Source organism: Penicillium odoratum (assembly GCF_028828045.1).
Source record: "Penicillium odoratum strain IBT 22623 chromosome Unknown utg000002l_segment0_segment0, whole genome shotgun sequence".
NCBI lineage: Eukaryota > Fungi > Ascomycota > Eurotiomycetes > Eurotiales > Aspergillaceae > Penicillium > Penicillium odoratum.
This window is the reverse complement of record NW_026643144.1, coordinates 308,782-333,322: the sequence shown is the minus strand read 5'-3', so window position 1 is coordinate 333,322 and position 24,541 is coordinate 308,782. Positions and strand designations below refer to the sequence as shown.

At 46.5% G+C, this 24,541-nt stretch overlaps 7 protein-coding genes across 7 annotated transcripts; 4 read left to right on the top strand and 3 right to left on the bottom strand.

Annotated features, from left to right (window-relative positions):
• Positions 1-283: 283 nt before the first annotated feature.
• Positions 284-7,649, bottom strand: GbpA (the record flags this gene model as incomplete). Its single annotated transcript, XM_057136104.1, has 6 exons — positions 284-1,605; positions 1,680-2,450; positions 2,500-4,178; positions 4,295-4,631; positions 4,687-6,120; positions 6,179-7,649. The coding sequence occupies 6 exons, from the start codon at positions 7,647-7,649 to the stop codon at positions 284-286; spliced, it is 7,014 nt and encodes a 2,337-aa protein (XP_056998790.1).
• A 479-nt stretch (positions 7,650-8,128) lies between these two features.
• N7520_002168 (uncharacterized protein) lies at positions 8,129-9,449 on the top strand (the record flags this gene model as incomplete). Its single annotated transcript, XM_057136103.1, has 2 exons — positions 8,129-8,381; positions 8,425-9,449. 2 exons carry the CDS (start codon positions 8,129-8,131, stop codon positions 9,447-9,449), a joined length of 1,278 nt encoding a protein of 425 aa, XP_056998789.1.
• Positions 9,450-9,718: 269 nt separating this feature from the next.
• On the bottom strand, positions 9,719-10,554 carry N7520_002167 (uncharacterized protein; the record flags this gene model as incomplete). Its single annotated transcript, XM_057136102.1, has 2 exons — positions 9,719-10,227; positions 10,275-10,554. 2 exons carry the CDS (start codon positions 10,552-10,554, stop codon positions 9,719-9,721), a joined length of 789 nt encoding a protein of 262 aa, XP_056998788.1.
• A 563-nt stretch (positions 10,555-11,117) lies between these two features.
• N7520_002166 (DUF3237 domain-containing protein) lies at positions 11,118-11,567 on the top strand (the record flags this gene model as incomplete). The annotated part of the gene is made up of 1 exon (XM_057136101.1): positions 11,118-11,567. One exon carries the CDS (start codon positions 11,118-11,120, stop codon positions 11,565-11,567), a length of 450 nt encoding a protein of 149 aa, XP_056998787.1.
• A 745-nt stretch (positions 11,568-12,312) lies between these two features.
• On the top strand, positions 12,313-13,500 carry N7520_002165 (uncharacterized protein; the record flags this gene model as incomplete). Its single annotated transcript, XM_057136100.1, has 1 exon — positions 12,313-13,500. One exon carries the CDS (start codon positions 12,313-12,315, stop codon positions 13,498-13,500), a length of 1,188 nt encoding a protein of 395 aa, XP_056998786.1.
• A 1,405-nt stretch (positions 13,501-14,905) lies between these two features.
• N7520_002164 (uncharacterized protein) lies at positions 14,906-17,204 on the bottom strand (the record flags this gene model as incomplete). The annotated part of the gene is made up of 2 exons (XM_057136099.1): positions 14,906-17,005; positions 17,058-17,204. 2 exons carry the CDS (start codon positions 17,202-17,204, stop codon positions 14,906-14,908), a joined length of 2,247 nt encoding a protein of 748 aa, XP_056998785.1.
• Positions 17,205-19,659: 2,455 nt separating this feature from the next.
• On the top strand, positions 19,660-22,347 carry N7520_002163 (Alpha-L-rhamnosidase; the record flags this gene model as incomplete). Its single annotated transcript, XM_057136098.1, has 1 exon — positions 19,660-22,347. One exon carries the CDS (start codon positions 19,660-19,662, stop codon positions 22,345-22,347), a length of 2,688 nt encoding a protein of 895 aa, XP_056998784.1.
• Between the last annotated feature and the right edge of the window lie 2,194 nt (positions 22,348-24,541).

The window sequence follows — 24,541 nt, the reverse complement described above, 5'->3', positions numbered from 1 at the left end:
TCACTTCCGATGCGTGGGGTCTGTCGATGGTAAAAGTGAAAATACTTGAACTTCAATTGTTCTAGCGGTCAATTGCCTTGGAAGAAAGTGATCAAGACAACCGAGATCATATCGGGCTAAGCTTGCTTTCAAGATAAAAATCTGGATGAAGTTCTGTACTAATGGTCTATGGCGTATTCAATTCAGTGTTCCTCTTTACATCAAGCAAATGGATATATCATTCTATCATCAATGCTCCATTTCGATTCCATCCTCCACCCCTTAGCAGGGGAACCCTCATTCTTCATTGAAGTTCGGCGTCTGATACCCAATGACTGCCTCCTCCACATCGGTAGCCCCCGTGGTTTTTGATCCACCGATAACCTTGAACACAGACTCCCATGCTGCGAAGCTTTACCTGAACAGCCTGCTCCTTCCGGCGGGCGTCAGCTAAGGCTTGTCGCTTGATCTCGTGTTCTCTTGCAATCGCCTCCTCCTTCCTGCGTTCCGATTCAAGTCGCAGTCGTTCTTGTTCAAGGCGTTTGCTTAATTCCTCATCCTGCTGCCGTCTTGCCTCTTCCGCTGCCTGGGTCGCCTTATCCTCTGCTTCCTTCAATCTCAGCAACTCCTTTTGTTGTTGCTCTTCCTTCTCTATCATGGCCAAGTAGCCTTTCTCATTTTGCTCAGCAGCTGCTTTGCCTTTCTGTAGCTGATTCCAATCCTCGTCTGTGACACCTGCGTCGCGCCCTGGGACAGAAGTCCATTGGTTGCTGCGGTCTTGTGCATCGACTTTGATATCGGACTTGACAATCGATTTCACACTCTGTTTTCCCACGCTCTTTGCCGGTGGACTCGAAGATTGGGTACGCAGCGGTAGCTTCTCCCCCGAGTTGATGTCCAGGGAGGAGCATTTTGCCTGAAAGTTCTCGCGAGTCTGGCGCTCATTGATCATGTCATAAAGCTCCTTCATCACAGTCTCTCTGCTCAATACCAGATTTGGTCCGCTAAAAGAATCTGGTCGCTGCATAGTCTTCAAGAAAATCGCTTTCACCAAGGTCTCAACGTCTCTAGCGTTAGCCCAGCTTGCAGTTTTGGACAAGGCGTCAAATCCGTCAGCCAAGCTCTTCTTAAAATCGGAATCTGAGTGGTACAGACAAGAGATATCGAAGTTTACTTTTGACTTGCTGAGAATATCTTCCTTGTTCCTTTCCAGCTGCTCACCCAGTAATTGAATACAATCTCTTGGAGATAGAGATCGGAACTGGAGAGAATCTGGGAAGCGACTGGTAAGGCCAAGGTTGATTGACATGAGGCGGTTCATATCTGCATCATAGCCAGCAAGAATGACGATCAACTTCCGGTCGAATCTGAGGTTTGTGATACAGTTCACAAGCTCATCTATAGCCTCTTTGGCGAAGTGACCCTCAGCAAGACGATATGCCTCGTCTATAAAGAGGACTTTTCCAAGACAACGCTCTAGAATTTTCTGGGTTTTAGGGCCCGTCTGTCCGACATATTGACCTACTAGCTCTGAAGCAGAAACTTCGATGACCTCGTTGGAAGCGAGCAGTCCCATATTGTAGTATATCTGTCCCATCTTTCGTGCCGTGCTTGTCTTTCCAGCCCCTGTAGAGGTTTTGCAAATCAGCGAAGTTCTATTATTCCCTGGATAAATATAAGTAATGAAAATTTTGACTTACCCGGGGGCCCTCGGAACAAAAATCTAAATGGCAATCGTTCACAGGGGTCCAAATTCAGCTTTTTGAGGCTTTTGACCAGCTGCCGATATCCCTCAAGCTTGGCAACAATGTCTTCACAGCCCACGACCCCTTCAAACAATTTTGAAACACTGATTTCGCTGTTCTCCGCGCGATCGAAGTTGTCATCAAAGTCAACGGCATCCAAAATCGAATCAGGAGCCCGAATCTTGGGTTTATTCGAAGAAATGCGCCTCTGATGATGCATCTTCGCTGCGTTGAGCAAAATATCAATTTCTCCAGCATTACCAAAGTGTGGTCGATTCCGAGCTCGCTGAAGCATCTCCAAAATGACTCGACGAGCCTGACTAGTGACTTCGTATCCCTGCTCGGTCAGTCTCAGGTCAAGAATCAGATCCAACTCATGTTCCGTAAAGTCTTCGAAAACAAAGGCCTGATCAATTGGGAAACGCCGACTGAGACCAGGATTGACATTCTGGAACATTTGCTCCATTTGGTCCTTGTATCCCAAAAGTAGAACGCACTGATTATCCCCTGGTGTGCTCTGGACATCAGCTACTATGGTGTCTATAACAGCACTTCTGTATGGGTCAGATTTGGCCACTGTGCCATCTGAAGTTCCTCCGGCAAAGAGACCGTAGGCTTCGTCTATAACAAGAACCTTTCCCAATGTGGCTCCGAGGATGGCTTTTGTGTTCTTCTCGGACTCTCCAATCACGCTCCCAATGAAGTCGGATGGGTTCTTCACAACAACTATAGTCTCCGTCAGTGTTTGAAAAGTCACGATATGTTCCTTGCATACCTTCGCCATTCCATAGAAGCCCGATGTCCACGAGAATTTGACCATATAACTTTGCGACCGACGTTTTGCCAGTTCCAGGGTTTCCAAGGAAGACTTTATTGAGACTGTAGCCAACCACAGGTTGCTCGGCTATCTCGCGACGATAATTCTCTTGAACCGTCTCTAATAGGCTTTCGACAGTTTTTTTGACCTCGTTTAACCCAATCATGCTTTGCAGCTTCTGCCACGCTGTCGATGATTTGAGACTTTGAGAAGGATCTGGGCCGATCATGTCCTCCCCGTCAAGGAAGAAGTCGTCCACCAGCGAACCTCCCTGCCGTCTCTGTTGCATCAGCCGCCGAGCTTGTCGCTCCGTGACCTTTGACATGGCATTTTCAACAGCCCTTGCGTTTGCGAACCCCTCTCGACCTCGTCCACGGCCAATTCGTCGGGCTACAATGCGACAATAAAGTCCACCTAGCCCATCATCAACCTTCATCTGCTTTTTCCATTTCTTTTCAATCCAACTTTCAATAATCATCATCAGCTCTGTGTCGTCAAAATCCTCGAATTTCAGCTCATGAGGGAAACGGCTCTTTAGTCCATCGTTGTAAGCAAATAGATCCTCCATCGGGCGTTGATATCCAGCGAGAACGAAGACAACTTTGCCAGTAAGATTCTCAAACTCAGCCAAAAGAAAGTCAAGCACTTGACGGCCTCCAAAATTGCTGCCCTGTACCATTTGATAAGCTTCGTCAATAAAAACAACTCCTCCGCCATCTTTGAGTAGCTGCTCAATCATCTTCTGGCATTGCGAGACGCCTTCGCTTGAAAGTCTAGACCCTGTTGTCTCGATGAATTTGTGTCCGGGAATGATTCCCACTGAAGCTAAGAATTTTGCGTAGAGTCTGGCGACTGTCGTCTTGCCAGTTCCGGGATTGCCGAGAAGCACAGTTCCAAACCTCTCGCGGCCCAAATCGACGTTCTGCCTAACTGCGGTATCAACCTTGGCTTTGATCGTCAAGAACGTCGATTTCACGGACTCCAGTCCAACCATATCTATCAAAGCGTCGATTTCTTGGCTTCGAGAGTTCAAGTACGATTTTTGGTAGTCCCAATCAGATTTTGCCTTCGAGGTAGGCTTCTTAGCCATTACCTCCCGGGTGCTGGGCTTTACCCTGGGCTCTTTATTATGAGCGATAGGTTGAATTCCTTGATTACCAACTTCTTGGGGTCTAGGGGATCTTGGCCGTGGGTCGACTAGTCTCGGCAATGTTTGTCGGGTGCTTTGTGTGCTCACTGTGCTTTCAGCTGAGCTTTGGGGGCTTTGCAGCTCCTTAATTTCTTCGCGATGCTGCTCAAGAATTCTTGCTCGCTCTGCGTCTTCCAATTTATCGCTCTTGAGACGTCTCAAATGAGAAGTTTCGCTTTGCAATTCGGCGAGTTCCTGAGTGTATAAAATTTGTTTTCTTTGTCGCTCTGCCTCGAGCTTCACATCCCGGTCATGCTTTCGTTCCTTTAATTTATCTTCTTGGGTACAGGAACGACAAGAACTCTTGACTGCCGAGCATGACAAAGACAAAATATGGCCACGGGGACATTTCCATTTGATGATCTTGGTGCACTTCATCTTAGAATGGTCGTTCAGTTGATGGCATTTCAATGGGCATTCGTGTTCTCCGCAGCTTAGTCTAACACCACTTTCGGAATAACGAACGTCAGTCAGGGATTGAAGAGGTAAAAAGCTTAGAGAATTTCCGGAACAAAATTCCCTTTATCTAAATCAGCGCATTTGAAGGATAGGGAAGTAGCTTACCACAGTGCTGAGCATCCACCATTTGGCGTCTCTCTGTCGAAGTCCTCCTTGGTCCGAAGTACAGCGGACCTGTCAGGGTGCTGCTCGCACTTGACAGGCAATCCGTCATAGAGATGACCATTTGCTTTGAGCTGATCAATGAGGGACTTCCAAGACCTTTGTCCTTTCCGACTGGAAACAAATGTCTCCGAATTTCCTACCATGATAAGTACATTCCGGGCACGAGAGAGAAGCACGTTCAATCGTTCTGGGGCAGCCATGAATCCTATATCGCCACTTTTGTTGCTTCGCGTGAGTGACGCTATTACAATTTCGCTTTCCTCTCCTTGGTAGTTATCTGATCGCAATGGTCAGTATGCGTATCGAACATTGCACGCACTTTTGCCGCTCACCGATTGTAGAAAGCTTGATCATTCGCTTAGAATGATTGGCACTCGCATGCGACAACAGACCTGCCTGTAAAAGGTCATGAGAGTCAAGATCATTCAGTACTGGATCATTTTGCTTGCTCAAAATCTGGCGGAGAAGCGAAAGTTGACCGAGGTATGGCGTGAGGACGACGAGCTTGTCTGTTCCGTAACCTTGCTGCCCAAGATATTTGACGATCTTTAAGACAATCTCTGCCTCGAAGACATTCTGCTTGGACTGCTTTGCTCCTTCATCTCGTCGATCAGAAACCTGCGAAAAGCTTTCTTCGAGGTTTTGATGATTGAAGAAGATTACGCGGTCTGATAACCCTCGTGGCTCAGGACGAGTTTTTGTTTTCTCGTCGTCTTCTAATAGAGGGTAGGTGAGAGAGCGTACAAGACTTGAGATCGCGGGGCACATTCGATGCTGCTTCTGCAGGGTTGTATGTGGATACCCAGCACGAATAAGCCTTTCAAACAGAGACACGTTCAGGTCATAACCATCTCCCTTTTCCGTGCTAAGTGCATAGCTACTGATCTTTGGCCGGAGTTGCAAGTGATCCCCGATCAATATCAAGTGTTTCGTATCCGGTGATATTGCAGTAAGAACATGAGATTCGAGAATCTCGCCCGCCTCCTCCAGTAGCACGATGCCGGGTGATGCATGCTTAAGATCCTCAGCATGCATTGCTGCAGCCGTTGTCGTACATCCTATGATCTTTTTTCTTTTCAGGATCTCACGTGTCTTCTCCCCCAAGGTTGCAGATAGCTTATCGTGACATTTGTCGAGTAAGTCCATCTGTACTGCGAGAGATGCAGCTTGTTCATTTATCAGAGCTCGCTTCCACGACTGAATCTTCTCATCGCGGATTCTCTGTTCCAGTTTCCATATTCCGTGGCTTTGAGCTGGTAAACACTCAGTCAATGGCTTTGAAGACTGTCCTCTGATCCACCGGTCGTAGAGATAGCCCTTTTTAATTGCTTTTCCATCCTTGTCCACCACACTCATACCATCAACACTCTCGGGTATAGTAAGGGCTTCGAAGTAATCGGGCTCTTCAAATTCCAGATAGTCTAAAATGGCCGACGAATCTGCTGACAGGATCTGGTATGCTGCAAATGAGGTTTCGATGATCATTCGATGCTCCTGGCCCTGGCTTTCGAGTGCATCGATGGTGTTCCAGATCGACTGTGGTCTTGATTTGCTTGCATTTTGTTCTTTGAGAGTTAGTGGCTCTGTTCGCGACGTTGACTTGGATCCCAATCTAACAATAGCAGAAGGGTCAATGCCAATGTCAAGTAAATCTTCCAAGAATTGATCTAAAGCGTGATTTGTGTAGCACATCACCAATATCTTATCATCGGCGTGTTCGTGAAGGGCTTTGGCCAAAAGTGCTCCTATGAATGACTTTCCGGTACCTGCAAGTCATAATATTAGCTTCAGAGGTGCAAACTGGTCATCCTTGCGTCTTCATACCTGGGGGTCCTTGGATCAAACTGACCCTTTGAGACAATCCTGCCAACAGGGACTCACGTTGAGACGTGTCTAATGTAACTGGCTTCGTCGTTTTCAGAATGCTCTGAATATTTGGTCGGTATGCTTCATGCAACTCATTGATCACATCCAAAGGTGCCAAGGCAGAGTTCCTGACTGGCTCGTCTTTTTCGTATAGAAACAATTCCTCGGTGAGAGGGAACTCAACTCGCTCTTGCAGACATCTCAGAATTGGCTCGTAAGCGAAGGTCGCTGTATTAACCACCACGAACTCGACGTCGTCATAAATCTTGAGAAAGAGAATGGACTTTTTCATTGCCTCTGCTCCTGTAATTCGTAACATGACTACTGGCGGGGTAGATATCAAATCTTCAATGTTTCTTTCAATCGTAGCAAACGCCACAATCTCTGTGTTCCTCACAAAACACCCAAAGGCGCGGTGTTTGACAAATTGCGGAGTGTTTTTGAGATAGTCTTTGAATTTCTCTCTGGAAACACCTCTCGGCCTTTCCAGACCTGACTTGGCAGTTACGCCGACAGTGCATGGGCGGAGGTGTTTCAGATTCGCTGCGACGCAGGAGATACGAGCCAAAGACAGCCCTCGGAGGCGTAAAGCAGATCGTCGTCCCTTTTTCGGGTCTGTTGCAGCCTGAAGGTCATCCCGGAGCGCCGACAACATATCTTCGCGCAAAAGCCGAAATTGATTGTCTACATGCGCCGCGATGCGTTGGCTACCAGAGAGCTGAGTGATGTCGTCCACGCGTCGATAGAAAGGTTTCTCCGAACAACCCATCTCATCTGTTGTGGGAAGAATAGCAGTTAGACGGAAGTCAGCGAAATCATTATCATGGCGACCGCCTGCTGTATCTTCGCATGCGAGAAGAGTGGATGAGGAAGATTTCATGTCCAGGAGATGCTTTATCTTATGACCCAGATTGCGTAGTGAAACTGAAGATGACGAAAGAAGATACCCGTCACTCAAGATAGTTTGAGCATCAGTCATTATATCTACCATGGATGACGCTGGTAATGACAGGAGCTCTGCTGTCAACCAACAGAAAGCGTGGATGGCATTTTCATCCAGCCTGCGGGTAAAAAATGCATCCAGAAGCGAGTTCCAAAGTGTTCGGGGCTCCAAGATTATTAGAAGAAGTTGTTCGAGCCAGAGGCCATTGCATAAGAGCTTGATCTTGGGGCTGCTCAAAACATCGATGAAGTTCGATGTATAATTGTTGATGAAGTCCGGTGTGAGATTGAACCTCAAGCCATTTCGAAGTCCATTCAGAGCGTTTTGACTGGTGCTCAGTTTCTCAACAGCCATACAGGAATCCTTTGTGTCCAAAATTGCTTCTATGAGCTTCTTGAAGTTGCTGAGATCTCGAACTTCTTGTTTCCCAGATATTACGGCTTCAAAGTATTTGGCCAGTCGGTCGGATCGAGTAATTGTAGACATCGGAGCTTCGCAGATGGATCTTTGAGAAAGATAACTTGAAATATGAAATGTGATTTTATAAAAAGGAGGATAGATATTTTCTGGGCGGGAAATAGTAATATGTATAGTGAGGGGTAAAATAAAAGATGCCTACCAGGTTATTTTGGAATTATATACAAGTATTTATGTTTTTTGTCAATGAATCACCAGGCTGCATTGGCTATCTAGGGCATCTATACAGTGATAAAACGAGGCAAACGCCGGGCTGAGCCAATCAGGCATAGGGCGACGTGGTAGATCTGACGTGGCGACAGGGGTATGTCACGATCGCGAAAAACAAGAAGTCATCAAGCGTAATAGGAAGAAATTGATAAGAAGATCACACACAGACTTTCCTTTTTTTTAACCGTCGATCTCTTGTCATCTACTGAATTGATTTCATTTTAACCTCTCGCGCGCCTTCAAGCCTCTATCAAGTGACTCATCTTTCGTGGAGCGACATGGGTTTTTCACACAATGGTGATCGTCCATACCAGAGAAAATTTAGAGGTGATTGGAGAGGTGGTAGGAGTGAAAGGTCATCAGTAATTCTGACTCCACCTCCACCGCTTGGTGAGGTTCTTGCAACTATCGATTATCATGATCTGGAAGATTCCACAAGTGAATCTCATCAACCGGTCCAAATCACCAATACGCAGTATTTGACTTCCTACAATTGGGTCAATAAAGGAGAACCTACGATCATCGTTCCAGGTGAATGCCTCCCGGCAACCAATAATACTATTTTTACTAAAAGAATCTCTTCCTTCAGGTGAGCCACCAGCATGGACGCCGCTTTCTCAACCTACTCAGCTACGTGCAGACTCCGGTGTCTACTTTCGGGACTTAAATTCGGCACGATATCCCACACATCCATTGGAGCCGATGATTCAAGCCATTCTGGTGGACAAACCGGATTTTTGTGTTAGAGATTTGGATATCGTGGGTTGTGGCAGCACACTGGGAAATCTATTGAGATTTGCGCGCGGCAAAAGCCCCGCATTTAGAGTGCTGATCGAGGTCATCGGGAACACGGTTTTCTTCCGTAGAAGGGAGAATTCACCAAAAGAAACCATCCAGAATATTCAAGGGTTTGGACACACCTTTCCAGAGGCATACACAATGTGGGGTGAAAGTGTTCGGAAATCAGAGTCTCATCAACGTCTTATCAACTTTGACTTTGCCAACATGAATTGTCTAGTGCGGTTCGAAGCTGACGGTTACCTTCCTGACTTGATCCCTGGAGCTTTGAAGGCCAGACAAAACCCTCTCTCTAGCAAAAGCGATATGGAGCCGGAAGATCTCTTGTCTTCTATCCAAGGGGCTGCGATATCGACCGTTCACCCAGCCATCACTCAGAAGGAGTCAGGTCCTCTGAGAATCTTTGAGGGGGGTCGCTATATTCCACAATGTGCAATTTTCGACCTTAAGACGCGTTCTGCTCGGAAAGCCAACATCGATACTCTTTCAGAAGAGATGGCTCGGTTGTGGATCAGACAAATCCCAAATTTCGTGCTCGCATATCATAAGTCCGGGAAGTTCGACGATATCCGAGTCCAGGATGTACGAGAGGAAATGGAGAGATGGGAGGAATGTCAACAGCCAGGCTTACAGAAGTTTGCCACTTTACTGGAAATGGTCATATCCTTCGCTCGGAGCACAGAAGATGGAAAGCTTGAAATTGAGCATGAGGAGGAGGGGAAGGATCTGAATCTTCGAATTCCAGGTGGAATTTTCGGCAGCGTCTTGCCGCCAGCTTTGGCAGACATGTGGGACATTTAAAGTGGCTTTGATCCACTGTGCTAGTATTATTCTTGAATTATCTATGTTGATAGATACTGCCCACTATTGAACGGAAGAAATGCTGATATCGAGACGTTTTGTATTCCAAATATACGATTCATTATGATGTCGATTTGTATAAGATAGGTATTGGCGCCATACTACTGCTGTTGTCGCTGTGACCGAACCTGTGTGTCCATTTGGGATACCGATATGTAACGAGCATCTGTTGGATCATTCGTCGACAGACGTTTTTGTAAAACGGCAATCTACCACTGCATAATTCCCTGCTGCACAATAATCTTCCCCATGGAATCATCCCTCTCGCCCTCCACCACACTGCGTAATAATTGACCACCAATACTCGGATGCTTGGCCCCCATCGCAATAGCCATTTCACGCGCACCTCCGAGATTTGTTGCTAACATCCCTGGTCCCACACAGCATACCTTGACACCATCTGCCTTCAACTTATGGTTCCAATCCAGCATCATCATATTCAGCGCAACTTTACTACAGCGATACCCAATCGTCTCGAAATCGATTTTCTTCGGCCAACCCGCTGGCTGAGGAGGCGTGGGGAAATATGCCTCTGCGGCTTTGTTTATTGCCGATAGACCGGTCACAAAGATCAGACGAGGATCATTAGATTTGAGGAGAAGTGGGATGAATGTGGCTGTCATGACATTTGTTCCAGCCAGATTGACATTGTAGGCATTGTTGAAGCACTCGCGGAGAGAGACTCGATTGGCGAGGTATTCGAGATCGAATGTTGCGCCTGCTTCCATCAGCCTGAGAAACGACTTTTTTGCGTGATAGTCTTACCGGCATTATTCACGAGGGCATCGATATAGCCTACCCCGGACTTGACCTTCTCAAATGCACTCTCGATGGACTCGTCGCTTGTCAAATCGACTTGGAGTGGTTCAACCTTGTTGCTAGAGTCAGGAGATTCTTTATAGAGCTCTTTGATAGCGTCGTTCGCTCTTTCGATTGATCGGCTGCCCATAAATATGTGATAAGGCTTTCTGGACTGGAACAGGGCTTTGACTGCCTCGTAGCCAATTCCGCCGTTCCCACCCGTGACAATGACGATCTTTGACATCTTAAGAATTGTTTTGATTTCAAAATGTGATTTCGATGACTCCTAATACTGGAATTGAATTTCTTTATATATTCAACATTCGAAATATCAACAGAATCTCCAAATACCGATACCTCCGTTGCTAGATCTGAGCGGAGATAACAAGGCCAGCCAATTCTTAGTCATCCTTCCAACCCCAAGCGATAACAAGCATACCCCGCCTCCATATCATACTGCCGCAATCCTCGTGCATTGCCTTTCAATATAGTGTACATTGTTAAATATGCCTTTCCAAAGTATTTAAAGTTGGAGGCTAGTCAACGGCAATAGCCACGGCAATTGGGATCCTATTTCCAGTGACTTTCAACCAAAGCGGTAAAGGCCTCGGCTAGAATCAAGCCACTAGTTCGATACAGTCTAGCCTCACCTGATCCCCTCCTTCTGTTGACTCCCAGAAAGAAAACTGACCTGCATTGAACACTACTAACTATCAAAGTCGATCAACCAAGCTTTGAGTTCTCGGAAACCTCAAACACAACTCAACGCTCATCAACGATTCACTATACAACAAGCCCACATCCATAATGGCACCTACCCTGGAACTCGCATTCACACTCCACGTCAATCTCTCACCAGCTCTCGAATTCGGAGATACACCATGCGGCTCCCGGCGATTCATCCCCATCACCGGCGGGACTGTCGAAGGTCCGAAATTAACTGCCACAATTTTGTCCGGGGGCGGAGACTGGAATGTTCTTCGCGAAGACGGAATTACGCACCTTTTCGCGAAATATACGATTCAATCATCGGACGGTGTCCCAATCAGTGTCACCAATGAAGGATGGATCCGGAAATTCCGCAGAACGGAGACGTCAGAAAAAGTGCCGGAGACTGGGTGGTATGCGAAGACTAATCCGCGATTTGAGGTGCAGGAGGGGGTACATGGGTGGTTAAACAGGACTGTTTTTGTGGGCGAGCTTCGTAAGCCTGATATTAAGAATCATGTTGTTATTGATGTCTACTCAGTTGAATGATCATATGGGATCTTTGAAAGTATTCTCAAGGTATTCTTGTGCAACATGGACGATTTCACGGGAATGAACTCGGTCTATACTCTTTATTGAGGAGATAATTAGCCTTGTCGAACGTACGCCATATCTCACCCAAAAACAATATCAGGATTTTTCCGGTCTAACAGCTTCCCATAGTTCCTTAGGTGCGTTGCTGTGGAAACTCTGCCGTTGAATACTGATGTGAAGATTAATTTGTAGCTAGAGTGAGGACTTACCACTGCAATCATCAGGCAGACAACTCTGCGGATCGCGTTGTGTTGGAGATTACCCGTCGAATTTGATATTCACGTGAAAATGTATGGAAAGTAGTGAAAAGCCCGACATCAACTGAGTTCAGACCATATTTGAAGTGAGGCTCAAGTACGACTGAAATATAGAGAGAATTCGTTCTGCACACTCCAGCCCCGTATGTAGTAAGGATGAGTCAAATTTCAATATGCCAATGGGATGTTGGGGGCCCCCTAGGTAAGTTGGTTGACTAAACCAATCAGAGTCAAAAGAGGAGCATGTGTTTGAAGCGGTGCGTACATGTAGGCAGACGACGGCAGACTGTATAATCCTGCCATTCTTGGCCCCATTTTGCTAGCCACTATGCAGATCACTTCCATTCCACTTAACTCCCCCCATCCCCCCAAGACACGGTGTATCAAAACTATCAAAAGCAACACAACCCGTACTAAATTGAATGTTCTCGGAGATTTATGTCATGAAACCACGAAATATTGCCGATAAGGATGACTTGCGCATAGGTGTTGCGGCCCCATTTGGCTGGCGCTACGGTCCCGGCGATACAATCATTGGAACCGTCGGTAGAAAATCGCCCATTGTCTCACCCAGCGTCACACTCAAAGTATGGCTGACCGGATTAATGAAAGTCAAAATCTTGCGAGAAGGGACCAGCCAGCCCGACAGCGATCACGAAGCCTATATCAACAATTGGAATCTGCTGGATTCAAAAGAACAGGTGATTTTCAGAGGGCCTCTGCACCATCTTTATGGTTTAGGAGATCCCCTCAGTTGGCCTTTCTCTGTGACTATTCCTACTAAGCCCAGAGAATTTATCACGCAGGGACATCAGCCCCACGAAAGCTTTGTGCCTTTTGGCCAGGACCACTCTGCCTGCAATATCCTACCGGGCTCTTTACGCACATCCACTGGCAATGCGTCCAAGTCAGAGGCCCTGATTGAATATCGGGTTCATGCTCGGTTTTATTATGAACAGGAAGGCACTCAAACGGCTCTCTACGCGACTATGCCTATTACCCTGAAACACCACCCAGGGAACTTTGACATACTCCAGGGCATTTCAAAGGGAGGGCTCTCACGCCCTACTTATATACGAAGCCAGCGCCTACTACCGGACATGGCAGATAAAGAGCCTTCACTTCGAGAGAAGACTAGTAGTTTCTTCGGCTCCTCCAAGGCCCCTGTGTTCTGGTTTGAAGATTCTATTGAATCGCCACCAGCCATCCAACTCGACGATCCCATGATTCTACCGATTATCTTGACTATTTCAACATTGAAGGGCGACGGCCGAACAAGCAAAAGCATCGAAGACGTCCCGCAACGAATCCAGATCAATTACGTCAAGATTCCGGTGAAGAGTTCAACGATAGTGATTGCCGCAGGCAGCCTAAGCAGAAGTGTGCATACGGATCGACATGACTTTGACGTGGATTTCCACTTCGAAGATGTCTTCAAACAACTCGAAAATCCCTTGTTGCTTTCTTCGTCAAGCAAGGCCAACGAGTCTGTCAATCTAGGAACTATGTTCCAACTCGCCATGCGCAGGAACGGTCTCTATACGAATGGAAAGCGATGTTCTTGGACTGCCACACGTGATCTTTTTTTCAGATTGCTCTACTTTCAATATCAGACATACGCATCAGTTTGAGTACAGGATCAATCTTACAGTTGCGGGGAAGACCCTCGAAGTGAAAGTGTTTGCCCCGGTAAAGATTACAGAAGCTCTTTGAGGACAAAGCGTGGGGACAAAAATCCCCGACGTGAACGGGTCCATTCTTCTAGCATTGTTATAAATGGTGGCATTATTCATTTGCCGTTTCGTGAATTGATGTACCGTTCAAGAGAAATTGGAATTTCTCGAAAAGTAATCTTTATCGCAATGATAGGTCAAGACTTCGCACTATGTATGTCACAGCATCTCCTGTACATACGACTATAGGGTATGGAGAACAGGGCTTCCAGTCCGCTCAGCCGTTATTAAGCCACAGTATATCATCATGGTCAATACTTTGTAAAGCTCTACTACACTACAGCAGCGACTGCTATACGCTAGGTGAGTGTGGGTGATATGGGTGAGAACTTTACAGACTGGGTGATAGAGGTGAGAACGGGGAGAGATTTCTCACCCCAGGGGTGATCGGCCCCGCCGTACACCGACACTGACTCTGCCTTGGGACATCTTCGAGAAACATTTAAACAGATCAGTGCCCCTTAATTGGTCTGCCATAATTTTCATACCGCTTGAAATATGCCATCAAAGAACTAGGACGAGCTCGAGGAGTGCATTGCACGTTGTCTCTATGGTGAAGGAAAAATTATATAACCTAAGGGGTTAGGGGTGCGAGCACGAATAGATATTTAAAATAAGCGGTAGCTCTACTACTTTCTAAGAACCTTTTATGATTTATTTATTTTCTTGAATTAATAATAATTGAACATATGATCAGTAACTTATATATCTAATAGCATATAAAGAGAGAACAATTAGTGAAATCATGTAATTTCATATATATAGGGTCCAAAATATGCTGTGTCAAAAAGCTTGGCATTTTTGCTATGTTTGCGACACAATCAGGGCCCCAAGGATTAGGTTGGGTTGGGTTGGGTCCGACTTGGGTCCTGCCGGAGCCTGTAATGAGTAAATTCTTATATATATTTATAATAATATATATTCTTAATTATCATATCTTCAAGGTCCTAGAACGAGTTTTAAACAAGCCGTATTAGAAGGCTCGGCAAGTTTACCATTTTTGTTACGCAATTGGGTACCCAGCACTGAGTCTGGGTTGAAGGAGGTGACCTAGAACCCAGCGCTGGGTCAAGATTTTGGCCTTAGAGCTGGAGCCAGCCGGGTCCGGGTCCTGCTGAGTCATGCGAAAGCCTAAATACATCCAGGTTAAGAGACACATGTACTTATCTATGGTTGATGAGAGATTGGTTAGATGCCAGCTATACTGAAAAGGTTTTAAGTAACATTCTTAGATTGGAACCATACGCAGCCGCAGTTTCAAGATCTAGCACCATATGATGAAATTGACCTCTCTCCATTAGCCTTAGAACACATTTCCAGACAATATATCAGCCCGGGTGCCAAGGTGGAACAAAGGTAGATGTTCCAAGGGCGTCGGCACGGTCACCTTCTGCCCCCCGGCATAGGTCTCGTTGGTCCACCAATATGTCCACGGCTTATTACCATTCCCAGTTGCGGTCTGAGGCAAATAGACCTCCCATTCCGTCACATTCGGCAACGTGACAGGTGTAACAAGCAATCGAGGACCGAACATGTATTGCTGAGTTGTAAAGTTGTTGTTCCTGCCCGTCCAAGAGGAGATGTTGGGATCAATCTTTCCGAAGTCCATAAAAAGCGGGCGCATGATCATTCGGCCCGTCTTGGAAAACTGGGCAAATATGGCACTGATATAGGGGCCCAGAGTGTACCTGAGGTTGATATATGATTTTATAATCGGAGTATTTGACTCCCCGTAAGACCATGGCTCGTTATCACATGTATAGGCATGTTTTTCCTTGCAGCTTCTCTGCCCATGATTGCGCATGAAGGGAAGAAATGTGGCCCACTGTTGCCATCGCACGTATAGCTCCCGGTATTCCTCAGTATCGATGTCATTAGACCACGAAACAGTTGAATCGGCCTGGAAGCCTCCAATATCAAGCGTCCACCAGCCCAAGCCGGTGACGGCTGCCGAGAGTCCGTCTGCAACCTGCAGAGAGAGGGTCTCCCACGTCGCCGTCGTATCACCCGACCAGATGATGCTGCAAAAGCGTTGTGAACCAATATAACCAGAGCGGCTGAGAGAGATCGATTCGCATAGCGTACCCTGTTCCGTCCCTGATACATTCCTCAGACCTTCCTCGATAGCCAGCTGGTGGGCCCATGGGTAAAGCTTTCCAACGCTCTTCTGTGTTCCAGCCATATAAAGGACGTCTGGTAGCGCATAAGGAATAGAAGCAACGTAACCAAACTGTGCGGTGTTCTCCCACGCCTCACCGAGTGACCCGCCATCCGCTTGGTCAATCCAGAAATTTTTGATGCCTTTCACATAGTAATTTCTGTATAAAGTGTCCCACAGAAATTTACGAGCGTCGGGGTTGGTAGCGTCGTAGTTCCTGATATAAGTACCATTCCATGCGTCGGTCGTTCCAGGTCCTGTTTTTGTCGCGGACAAGAATCCATTTCTTTGCATTTCTAGGTAGTTTACACTGTCGTCTTCCACGGCTGGCCAGAGAGATGCCATCATCTCCGCACCTGTCCTCTCTTTCACATATGCTGACATAGAGGCTGGGTCCGGCCAGAGTGCTGGATCCAAGGCCCAATCACCATTTTGGGCCCAAGACTCATAGTCAATAATAATCAACGACACAGGGATATCGTTCTTCACAAAATTGTCGGCTAAGAGGAGGATCTCAGTCTGATTCTCGTACCGCAGCTTCGAATGAAGGTAACCCAAGGACCACTCTGGAGGTGGAGGTGCTCGTCCAGTCGCGGCGGTGAGTTTCTGTTGCAGGGCATCGTAGTCACCTTTCGGTGCGCCTATCACAACATAGTCCACAAGCGTAGACATCTCCGAAACAAAGCGGGTTCTCAGCGGTCCGAACTCCATGCGCCCTGAGGCAGCAGAATTCCACACAAACGCGTAGCCCTTGCTGCTCATGAAAACAGGGATGGGGACGTGAGAGTTAAAGTTGATGAAATCAATGGTCTGCCCCTTCTTGTTCACCATATGATCTTGCTGCATGCCTGTGCCGTATATCTGCTCATCCGGCGATGAGCTGAAGGAATATTCAGTGTGAAACTCATATCCGTTGGTCGGCCATTCATAGTATCTGGGATTTTTAGATTTTGTGGGTGAGTACTCGTTTAGAAGCATGGACTCCGAGCCATCCGCTTCCACTCGATAGAATGCCAGGCGGGTATTCGTACCGCTGGAAAAGGTGCCACCGAAAGTCCTGCAAATGGTATTCCCGTTCCTGATGGCGATTGGGGCGGAGCCATTGAATAGGGTGTCGGCCTTCATGCCGATGGATATGCCGCCCTCTGGACCTTCAAGCGGCGGATCGTAAAGAAAGCTCACTTCGTTACCATTTGGAGGTCGGAAGGCCCAGGCTCGGACTCGAAATCCATCATACCCATACGGCTAAAAAGAAGTTATATCAAGTAAATCATGAGAGAATCGAACTTGACCATACCTGAACGAGGATATTTTCGAACCCATGCCTCATGTGGAAGCCAGTCGAATTAGGAGCGAAATATGAATTATTTTGTGCTGCGATCGCACTGCAGGTGGTGATCAAACTCAAACATAGAGCAAATGAAGCAATTGATAACCACACCATCTTTCACTCACTCTTGAGTTGATGCAGAATTGTTCATTTGTGTAGAAGTTCCCAATGTCTACTTGTAGACAGCAGAAGACGTGTACGACTGTTCTTTTATACTATTGCTCCACGTATTTTAGGCAGATTATACGACTTGTGAGGAAAGAATGCGGGGGAAGTCGGATAAATACATGCTAGATGGGCAAAATGCCGCCGAATAGTGCATACTCTAGATTAGAAACTCGCGAACATGGATATCTTGAAGTTGGAGATCTTCATTTCGGGTCAATACTACGCGAGGAATTGGAAAACCGGATATCGTATCAAAGATACCTGTGTTGGTCCCAGATGTTGTCATAGCGCCATGCGTCATATAATATGGAGCCAGGTGTTTCCAGACGACTCTTTACCCCGCCTTCTATAGATTCTATAAAATCGCTGAGATCGTCAGTGAAGCCACCTAAAAGCTCAATGTAAAGTGCTTTGGAGCTGCTCCATTCGCCCCACTCGCCCCGCTGAGTGGGCCGCAAGCCATCATCGGCAAAGCACTGACCGACGGCTAATCCATGCAGCAGATAGACAGGCCAAGTTGGCCCCCGCTTTCTGGCAAGGGTAGAGTGATGCGCGCCAATTGCATTACACCAAAACTGAGCTCAAGCCTCTTTTTACTGCTCTACCGATTTTACGGTGCGTTAAAAAGAAAACATTGATTATACACACTTTCGAGACAAGCTGGAAGCATATAAAGTGGCCTAGGATGCATTCGGAATGATGATGTTGATGATGATATTCTATTAACCTAATGCCACCTAGCTAGTCATCGCCATATTAATGTAGGCGCTTCTTCTAATTGAACCATGGACCATGTCCGTACTCTAGTAAGTCCACGCAAGAACGAGATAAGAGAAAAGGGCGTCTGCCCGTGTAGGCAATGTCCAACGTAACTCCCAAATAATCGAGTTTAGTTTTATAACATGTATCATGCCCATAACCTACTCTCTTCATATTCGACCTCTACGGGCACTCATAGCGTCCACTTCTTCTACTTCTTCGATGACGTTTATATTAATTATATTATCTATTCCCGTGGTCTTTTGGCTATCAAAAGTTTGTCGATTCTACGATATATAGCGGTTTCGCCACCTATCCATGCTAATTAATTGTAGCTAGTAATTTCGTCGTCTTCTATATCTAGTTCCGGCTCCACTTCGCAGTAGCGGAACTATCTAAGAAGATCTATTTAAACCGGAAATTCCGCGACGGAGCGAGCCGCACGCGGGTAAGATATGAGAGCCTCATAATCCGTCAAATTTCCTCCAAGATCTGTCTATGCGTAGATATTTTCTAATATAGCTTTTCTCTTATCTACGCGGAGTAGATATCAAAGCAATATGTGCTGTAGCGTCTATAAACCCTTGAGATAATTAAACTTAACTAAATTAACTTCCCTAATCTTATATAGAAAATGCTTTTGGGTGATTCGTACATTACGTATCTACACCAAAATAGACGTATAGTACTTCAGGAGTCCTCTAAATAGCGATAAAGCCTTCTTATCAGGAGTTAGAACCAACTTCTGGTTCGGTTTTCCTATCTTGTCCTTCGCCCACTACGCTACCCACTTAGCCTTAATATGGCTCTGCACCTACTGCTTTACGTTCACAGCGAGCCGCAGATACTAGTTCTGCGCTTCCGACCCCACAATTTCCACCCCTCCAAGACCCGTAATCTTCGCCGCAGCGTCTGCGAGCTCGTTGCGTGAAACGCCCACATTGTGGGAATCCAACGGATCGAAATCAAAGGGTCATTCAGGGGATGCGAGGGGAACGTGGGCATTCGAAGCGTTCGAAGTTTGTGGACGTGTGCGTAAATGGCACAGACAATGATGGATTCAGAACCAAAAAGGTCAAGCGGATTGAAAATCGGGAAGACAGGGTTGATTGGTTGGAAGAAAAATGCAGGGGGCTGCTTTTGAGAGCGGCCCAATAGCCTGTACGCCCGATAATCGGCGGTTATAACGACCTAGTTCGGAGTAATACAAAATTACATACAAATACAGGGCGAATTTGGTCTCATGTTTAGATTATCAATTGCTAGCGGCAAATTATCGCTCCACGCGCTAATGCAACCCAGCCACTAGTGCTTCCCCGCAATGCTTCCCCGCATGTCGGGCTATAACTTGCCGTGCCCTGTATTGAAGAAGATTAAGTTTCCTAGTAGTACTATATTGGTGGGGAAATCAGCCAGGCATATTGTATCGATCTAAGTCCGCACAGAAACGATTGCGTGTAGAAATGTAAGCGAGAATGGGAGACAAATCGGGTCAATTATTGCCGAGTGGTGTGCCTCATTCTTCATAACAATCAAATTTCTAATAAATTCAGCATCTGAGGCTCAGCCACCAAAGTCTTGAACGATATCGAATTACATTTGTTGACCCAACCTGCAAACATCCCTGACGACTTGGCCGACCATGATCAAACTCCTATACCTGCTTGTGTTCTACTTTGGCGCTCTCGCGACGGCTTGGTCCATAGAGAGTGGCTCTTTGCGAACACAGGGTCTTCAGAGTCCCATTAGCATCAACGTCATAAAGCCTCGTCTATCCTGGCGTCTGACATCCCAAAAGCGGAATGATAGCCAGATTGCCTATCAGATACAAGCAGCCTCTACGGCATCGAGCTTCCACAGTTTACTGTGGGACACGGGGAAAATATACAGTTCAAACATCTCGGCGCTCTATGCTGGGAAGAAACTCGAGTCTCGGTCTCTTGTGTACTGGAGAGTCCGCGCCTGGAATAGCCAGGAACAAATGTCATCATGGAGCGAGCCATCGATGTTTGAAATCGGACTTCTACATTCATCTGACTGGAGTGCTCAGTGGATCACCAACGATTTGTTCGAGCTGGGAACGAACTCCCTACCTATATTTGTACGGGAGTTCCAGGTAGAGTGCCAGACCACGAAAGCGCGGTTGTACGCCCTGGGTCTGGGCATGCAATCGATTTCATTAAATGGCGAACCGGTCACCGACGAGGTTCTAGCTCCAGGGTACTCTAACTTCAACAAGACGCTGCTCTACACCACATACGACATCACACAGGCATTGAAGAAAGGCAGTAACTTTATCAGAGTGGAACTTGGCCGCGGCGAATGGGATACTCAGTCTGCTCTGGGCGGCCGCTATATGAAATACACCGCTGCAGCAAAGCCGCTTATTTTGCTTGCGCAACTCGAGTATACCTGCAGCAATGGTACAATAAAGGTCGTTGCCTCTGATGACACCTGGGTAACTTCCGTTAGTGGGCCGACATTAGAGTCCGCATGGTATGGAGGAGAGGAATACGATGCACGCATGGAGATCAGTGATGCATCCGCCTCGTACGGAAATTCCAGTGACTGGGTCACTGCCAATATCACCACAGGCCCATCGGGGAACTTAACTGGACCTCTGTATCCTGCGTTGAAAATCGTCGATACAATCAATGCTGTGAGCGTGTCAGGTCCTTATGCGGGACAGTACGTGATCGATTTCGGCACCAACTTTGCCGGATGGTACTCTTTGGTGATAAACGAAACAGCTGGAACGAGAGTAACAATGTGGCCCGCCGAACGATTGTTAGCAGACGGAGCTATCGACCAATCAACGACAGGAAGACCAATATACGATGCCTTCACGTCAGCTGGTGTGAGTCAAGTGTACAGTCCCAAATTCATGTATCATGGATTTAGGTATCTCGGAGTGAACTTGACATCAGCGCCTCGGAGCTCAGATGCGGTAGGGCTGGTGATACGTACAGATTCGGAGTCTGTCGGCGATATTTCGACAAGCGACTCAATGCTCAATAGCATCCATCGGATCATCAATAGAGCAATTCAGAGTAATCTCTACAGCGTCATGACGGACTGCCCTCATCGAGAGAAACTGGGCTGGTTAGAGCAAACACATCTTGTTTTTGAGCCAGTCAACATGAACTATGACATCCAAGCCTTTGGTAGGGGAGTTGTGCAAACTTTGGTAGACTCTCAGACCACCGACGGGTTAATTCCCGATATCGCTCCCGAGTTTGTTGTGTTCGAGGGCGGTTATCGGGACGATCCAAATTGGGGTAATGCCATAGTCTTGCTCCCCCTGATGCTATACCAGATGTATGGGGACTTAGACTTGCTGGAGGAATTATATGACGCCATGCAGAAGTATGTGGACTTTCTGTCTGCTAAGACCTCGACGGGCATATTAGACTATGGGCTGGGAGACTGGGTTGCATTCGACACCACAACTCCACTGGGTATCACCGCGACATTTGGCTATGTGCAAGCATTGCAAGGCATACAGGAAATCTCGAAAGCTCTCGGCAAAAATACTGATGCCACGACTTATGCGGAGACAATTGCCAACGTTCTCAAGGCTTTCCAATCGACATTTGCTACCACCATCAACGGAACATATGCTTACGGCTCAGGATCTCAAGCAAGCAATGCCATGGCACTCGATTTGGGCGTGGTTCCGACTGAATATGTGGCAACGGTCACTCAACAGATTGTTGAAGCAATCAAGAACAATGGCAGCCATCTTAGCGTGGGTGAAATTGCTCTGCCATCCCTGTTTCGGGTCTTGCAGGCGCAAGGGGAAAGCGACATAATTTACGATATGGTCACAGTGCCTAGTTCCCCCAGCTATGCCTATCAAGTTTTGCATGGTGCTACATCCTTGACGGAACGATGGGATGGGCCAACCGCATCATGTTCTGGCTGTAACAGCCTAAATCATTTCATGCTTGGATACGCAGACCAGTGGCTAAGCCAACTAAGCGGTCTCTCACAGGCCGAAGATTCGATTGCTTGGAATGCCATTGACTTCTCTCCCATCTTCATTTCCAACATGACAAGCGCTAGCAGCATTTACCGTAGCATTCGTGGCTTGGTTTCCGCAACCTGGTCGCTCTCCTCCACTGCCCTCCATTACAATCTCACTGTGCCGATCGGCGCTACCGGAAACGTCACTCTGGATACTCATCAACTCGGCTTCACACGGCTTAAGGAGAGTGGTGTCGCACTGACATCCAGGTCTCATGGAAATGGTATCCTCTCGGTGAACATGAACAATACTACGATCACGGTCAAGGTCGGTTCTGGGAAGTACTTTTTCGTCGCAAATTGAGGGTTCTGGAGGACTTGGTATATGACATCTTTGACACGTGTGCGAAAACTATCGCTGCCCCATGGGCTGGATGTTGTCATCGGGATTGAGGTCTATCTAAGTAGCTATATTATTAATAATTGAAGGAATAAATGTCTAAATCTTTCAATAATAATAATTTCAATAATTTCCTCGAAATACTAAAAGACAAGATTACGTAGGAATAGCTAGGGCGAATTCAAAAGTAACCTAGGTTAACAAATAGATAATTTGAGGTATTGAATATGATATGGAAAATTTGATTCAACGGATCTGTGACTTGCAAGAAATTCCCATGACAGTACGTGGGTTCTATATACAAGAAGTTTTCCAAAGACTAGTATTGGAGTGAACGTCAATGAATAACTAAGCTCCATTATTCACTACTTGGTCTAGATACTGGTATACCCTCGAGGTCAGCCACATCCTCCCGAAAACCCCGAACCCTCAGAATCAAAATCAAGTCGCAGGCACGCGTAACAAATCTTCATCAACCGCAAATAGTTCTCTTTAAGTCATGATTATACTGTGTCTGGTGTTTCTTCCACCCTTATACTATTTGCATTTTGTGGGTATTTAGGAAATTTAGGCGTTTCTAATATAGTCAGCGTAGCGTTGTATTCGGCCTATGCGTATACTAGTTAGCCGCCGTATTGTCTCTTATAGGAAGAGTTCCACGATGGGGTCTTCATGGAATATGTGATTATTAATTTCCTCCTGGCGATAGCTCCTTTTACCACTTTTATCTTAAGACATAACTCAGGCTCACCTGAATGCGAGATAAGGTAGCATGCAGAGCCAGGCCAAGCGTTCCACGTACTTCCAGCTCTTAGGAAATTAGCGTTGCTCTATGGCTAGGTAGATTATTGCTACCCTTGCTCCACTTAGAGAAGCCGCGCAAGCAATCACATATACGACCCAAGCCTACCTATGTTTATTTGTAAAATTTTGTTGTTAAGGTTATCTAAGTGACCTGAAGAACCCGCCCGTGGACCCGATTACACACTAACCCTCCTGACTTCCCCAATGTCTTTCTATGTATGCACTACATATATCCCTTTGATGTTGTTTGAACCACATACGACCATAGGGTGTGGAGAACAGGGCTTCCCGTCCGCTCAGCCGTACTTAAGCCACACGCCGGTTAGTTAGTAGTATGGTGGGTGACCACATGCGAATCCTGACTGTTGTATGTTTTCAATTTTTTTGGTCTTTTTTAAACCTTTCTCATGTCGCTCAAAACGCTTACTGGGGGGCATTGAGGTTCTGATTCCCTAAGTTTGCCTCGCACTTCAACTTTTACGTATTTGAAACAATCATCTCTTATGTTTTCCAAGACCTTGGGAGCGAAAAGGAAAGACAAGGCCGAATAGCGACTAAGGATTGGGCTTATAAATAATCGCATTGCTGAGGGCAAAGGGAGAGGGGAGGGACCAGGAGGAAGAGGAAGATTCAAAATCCTGTTGAACGGTTTTCGTTGTTTATTGCAGAGACGGAAGTCCTGGGGAACTAGGGTCTTCATATCACGAGTAATGTACGAAGTGTTTGTAACGGAGGTGGACAATACGAGTGCGTGCATACAACGAAGAAGGTATGAAGACAGGAAAGCTATCTACAGAGAGATGGGTGGGTTAGGACCTATAGGTGCGTGTGTTCAAGGAACCCGGCCAATAAATACATATCGACTATCTGTGAAGGACGAGGATGTAGTGACGGCCATGGTATTATTTATATATCTTGGTTGCGATGCGGAAAGATCGCTCTTTTTGGGCCAAGGATTTTGGTCTTAATTTCCTGGTTGGCAGGTGCCATAGTCTCATTGATTCGGCTGAGGAAAATACCACGCAAAAAATGGATTTTCCGTAAAACCCCACTACTCTCCCAAAATCTAATTTCTATATTCATTTTGCAGGGAAGTCACTAGTATTTCGAGGGAAAGATCAATCGGTTCTTGTGGCCGCATGTGGGGCCGAAGATGTCATCGTTCCCCCAGGTTTGCATGTGGTTTGAGTAACAGTCTAGCTGTGCGGGGTCTTGGCAATGCTATTTAAATTCTCGAATGGTGACCCCTCCTGTCAGCAACGCAATCTGTGCTTACTTCGTTTGAAAGTAAATATGAATACCTCGCTTGGTATCGTGGGGTATTTCCTGTGCGCTTTGATATTTTACATACTAA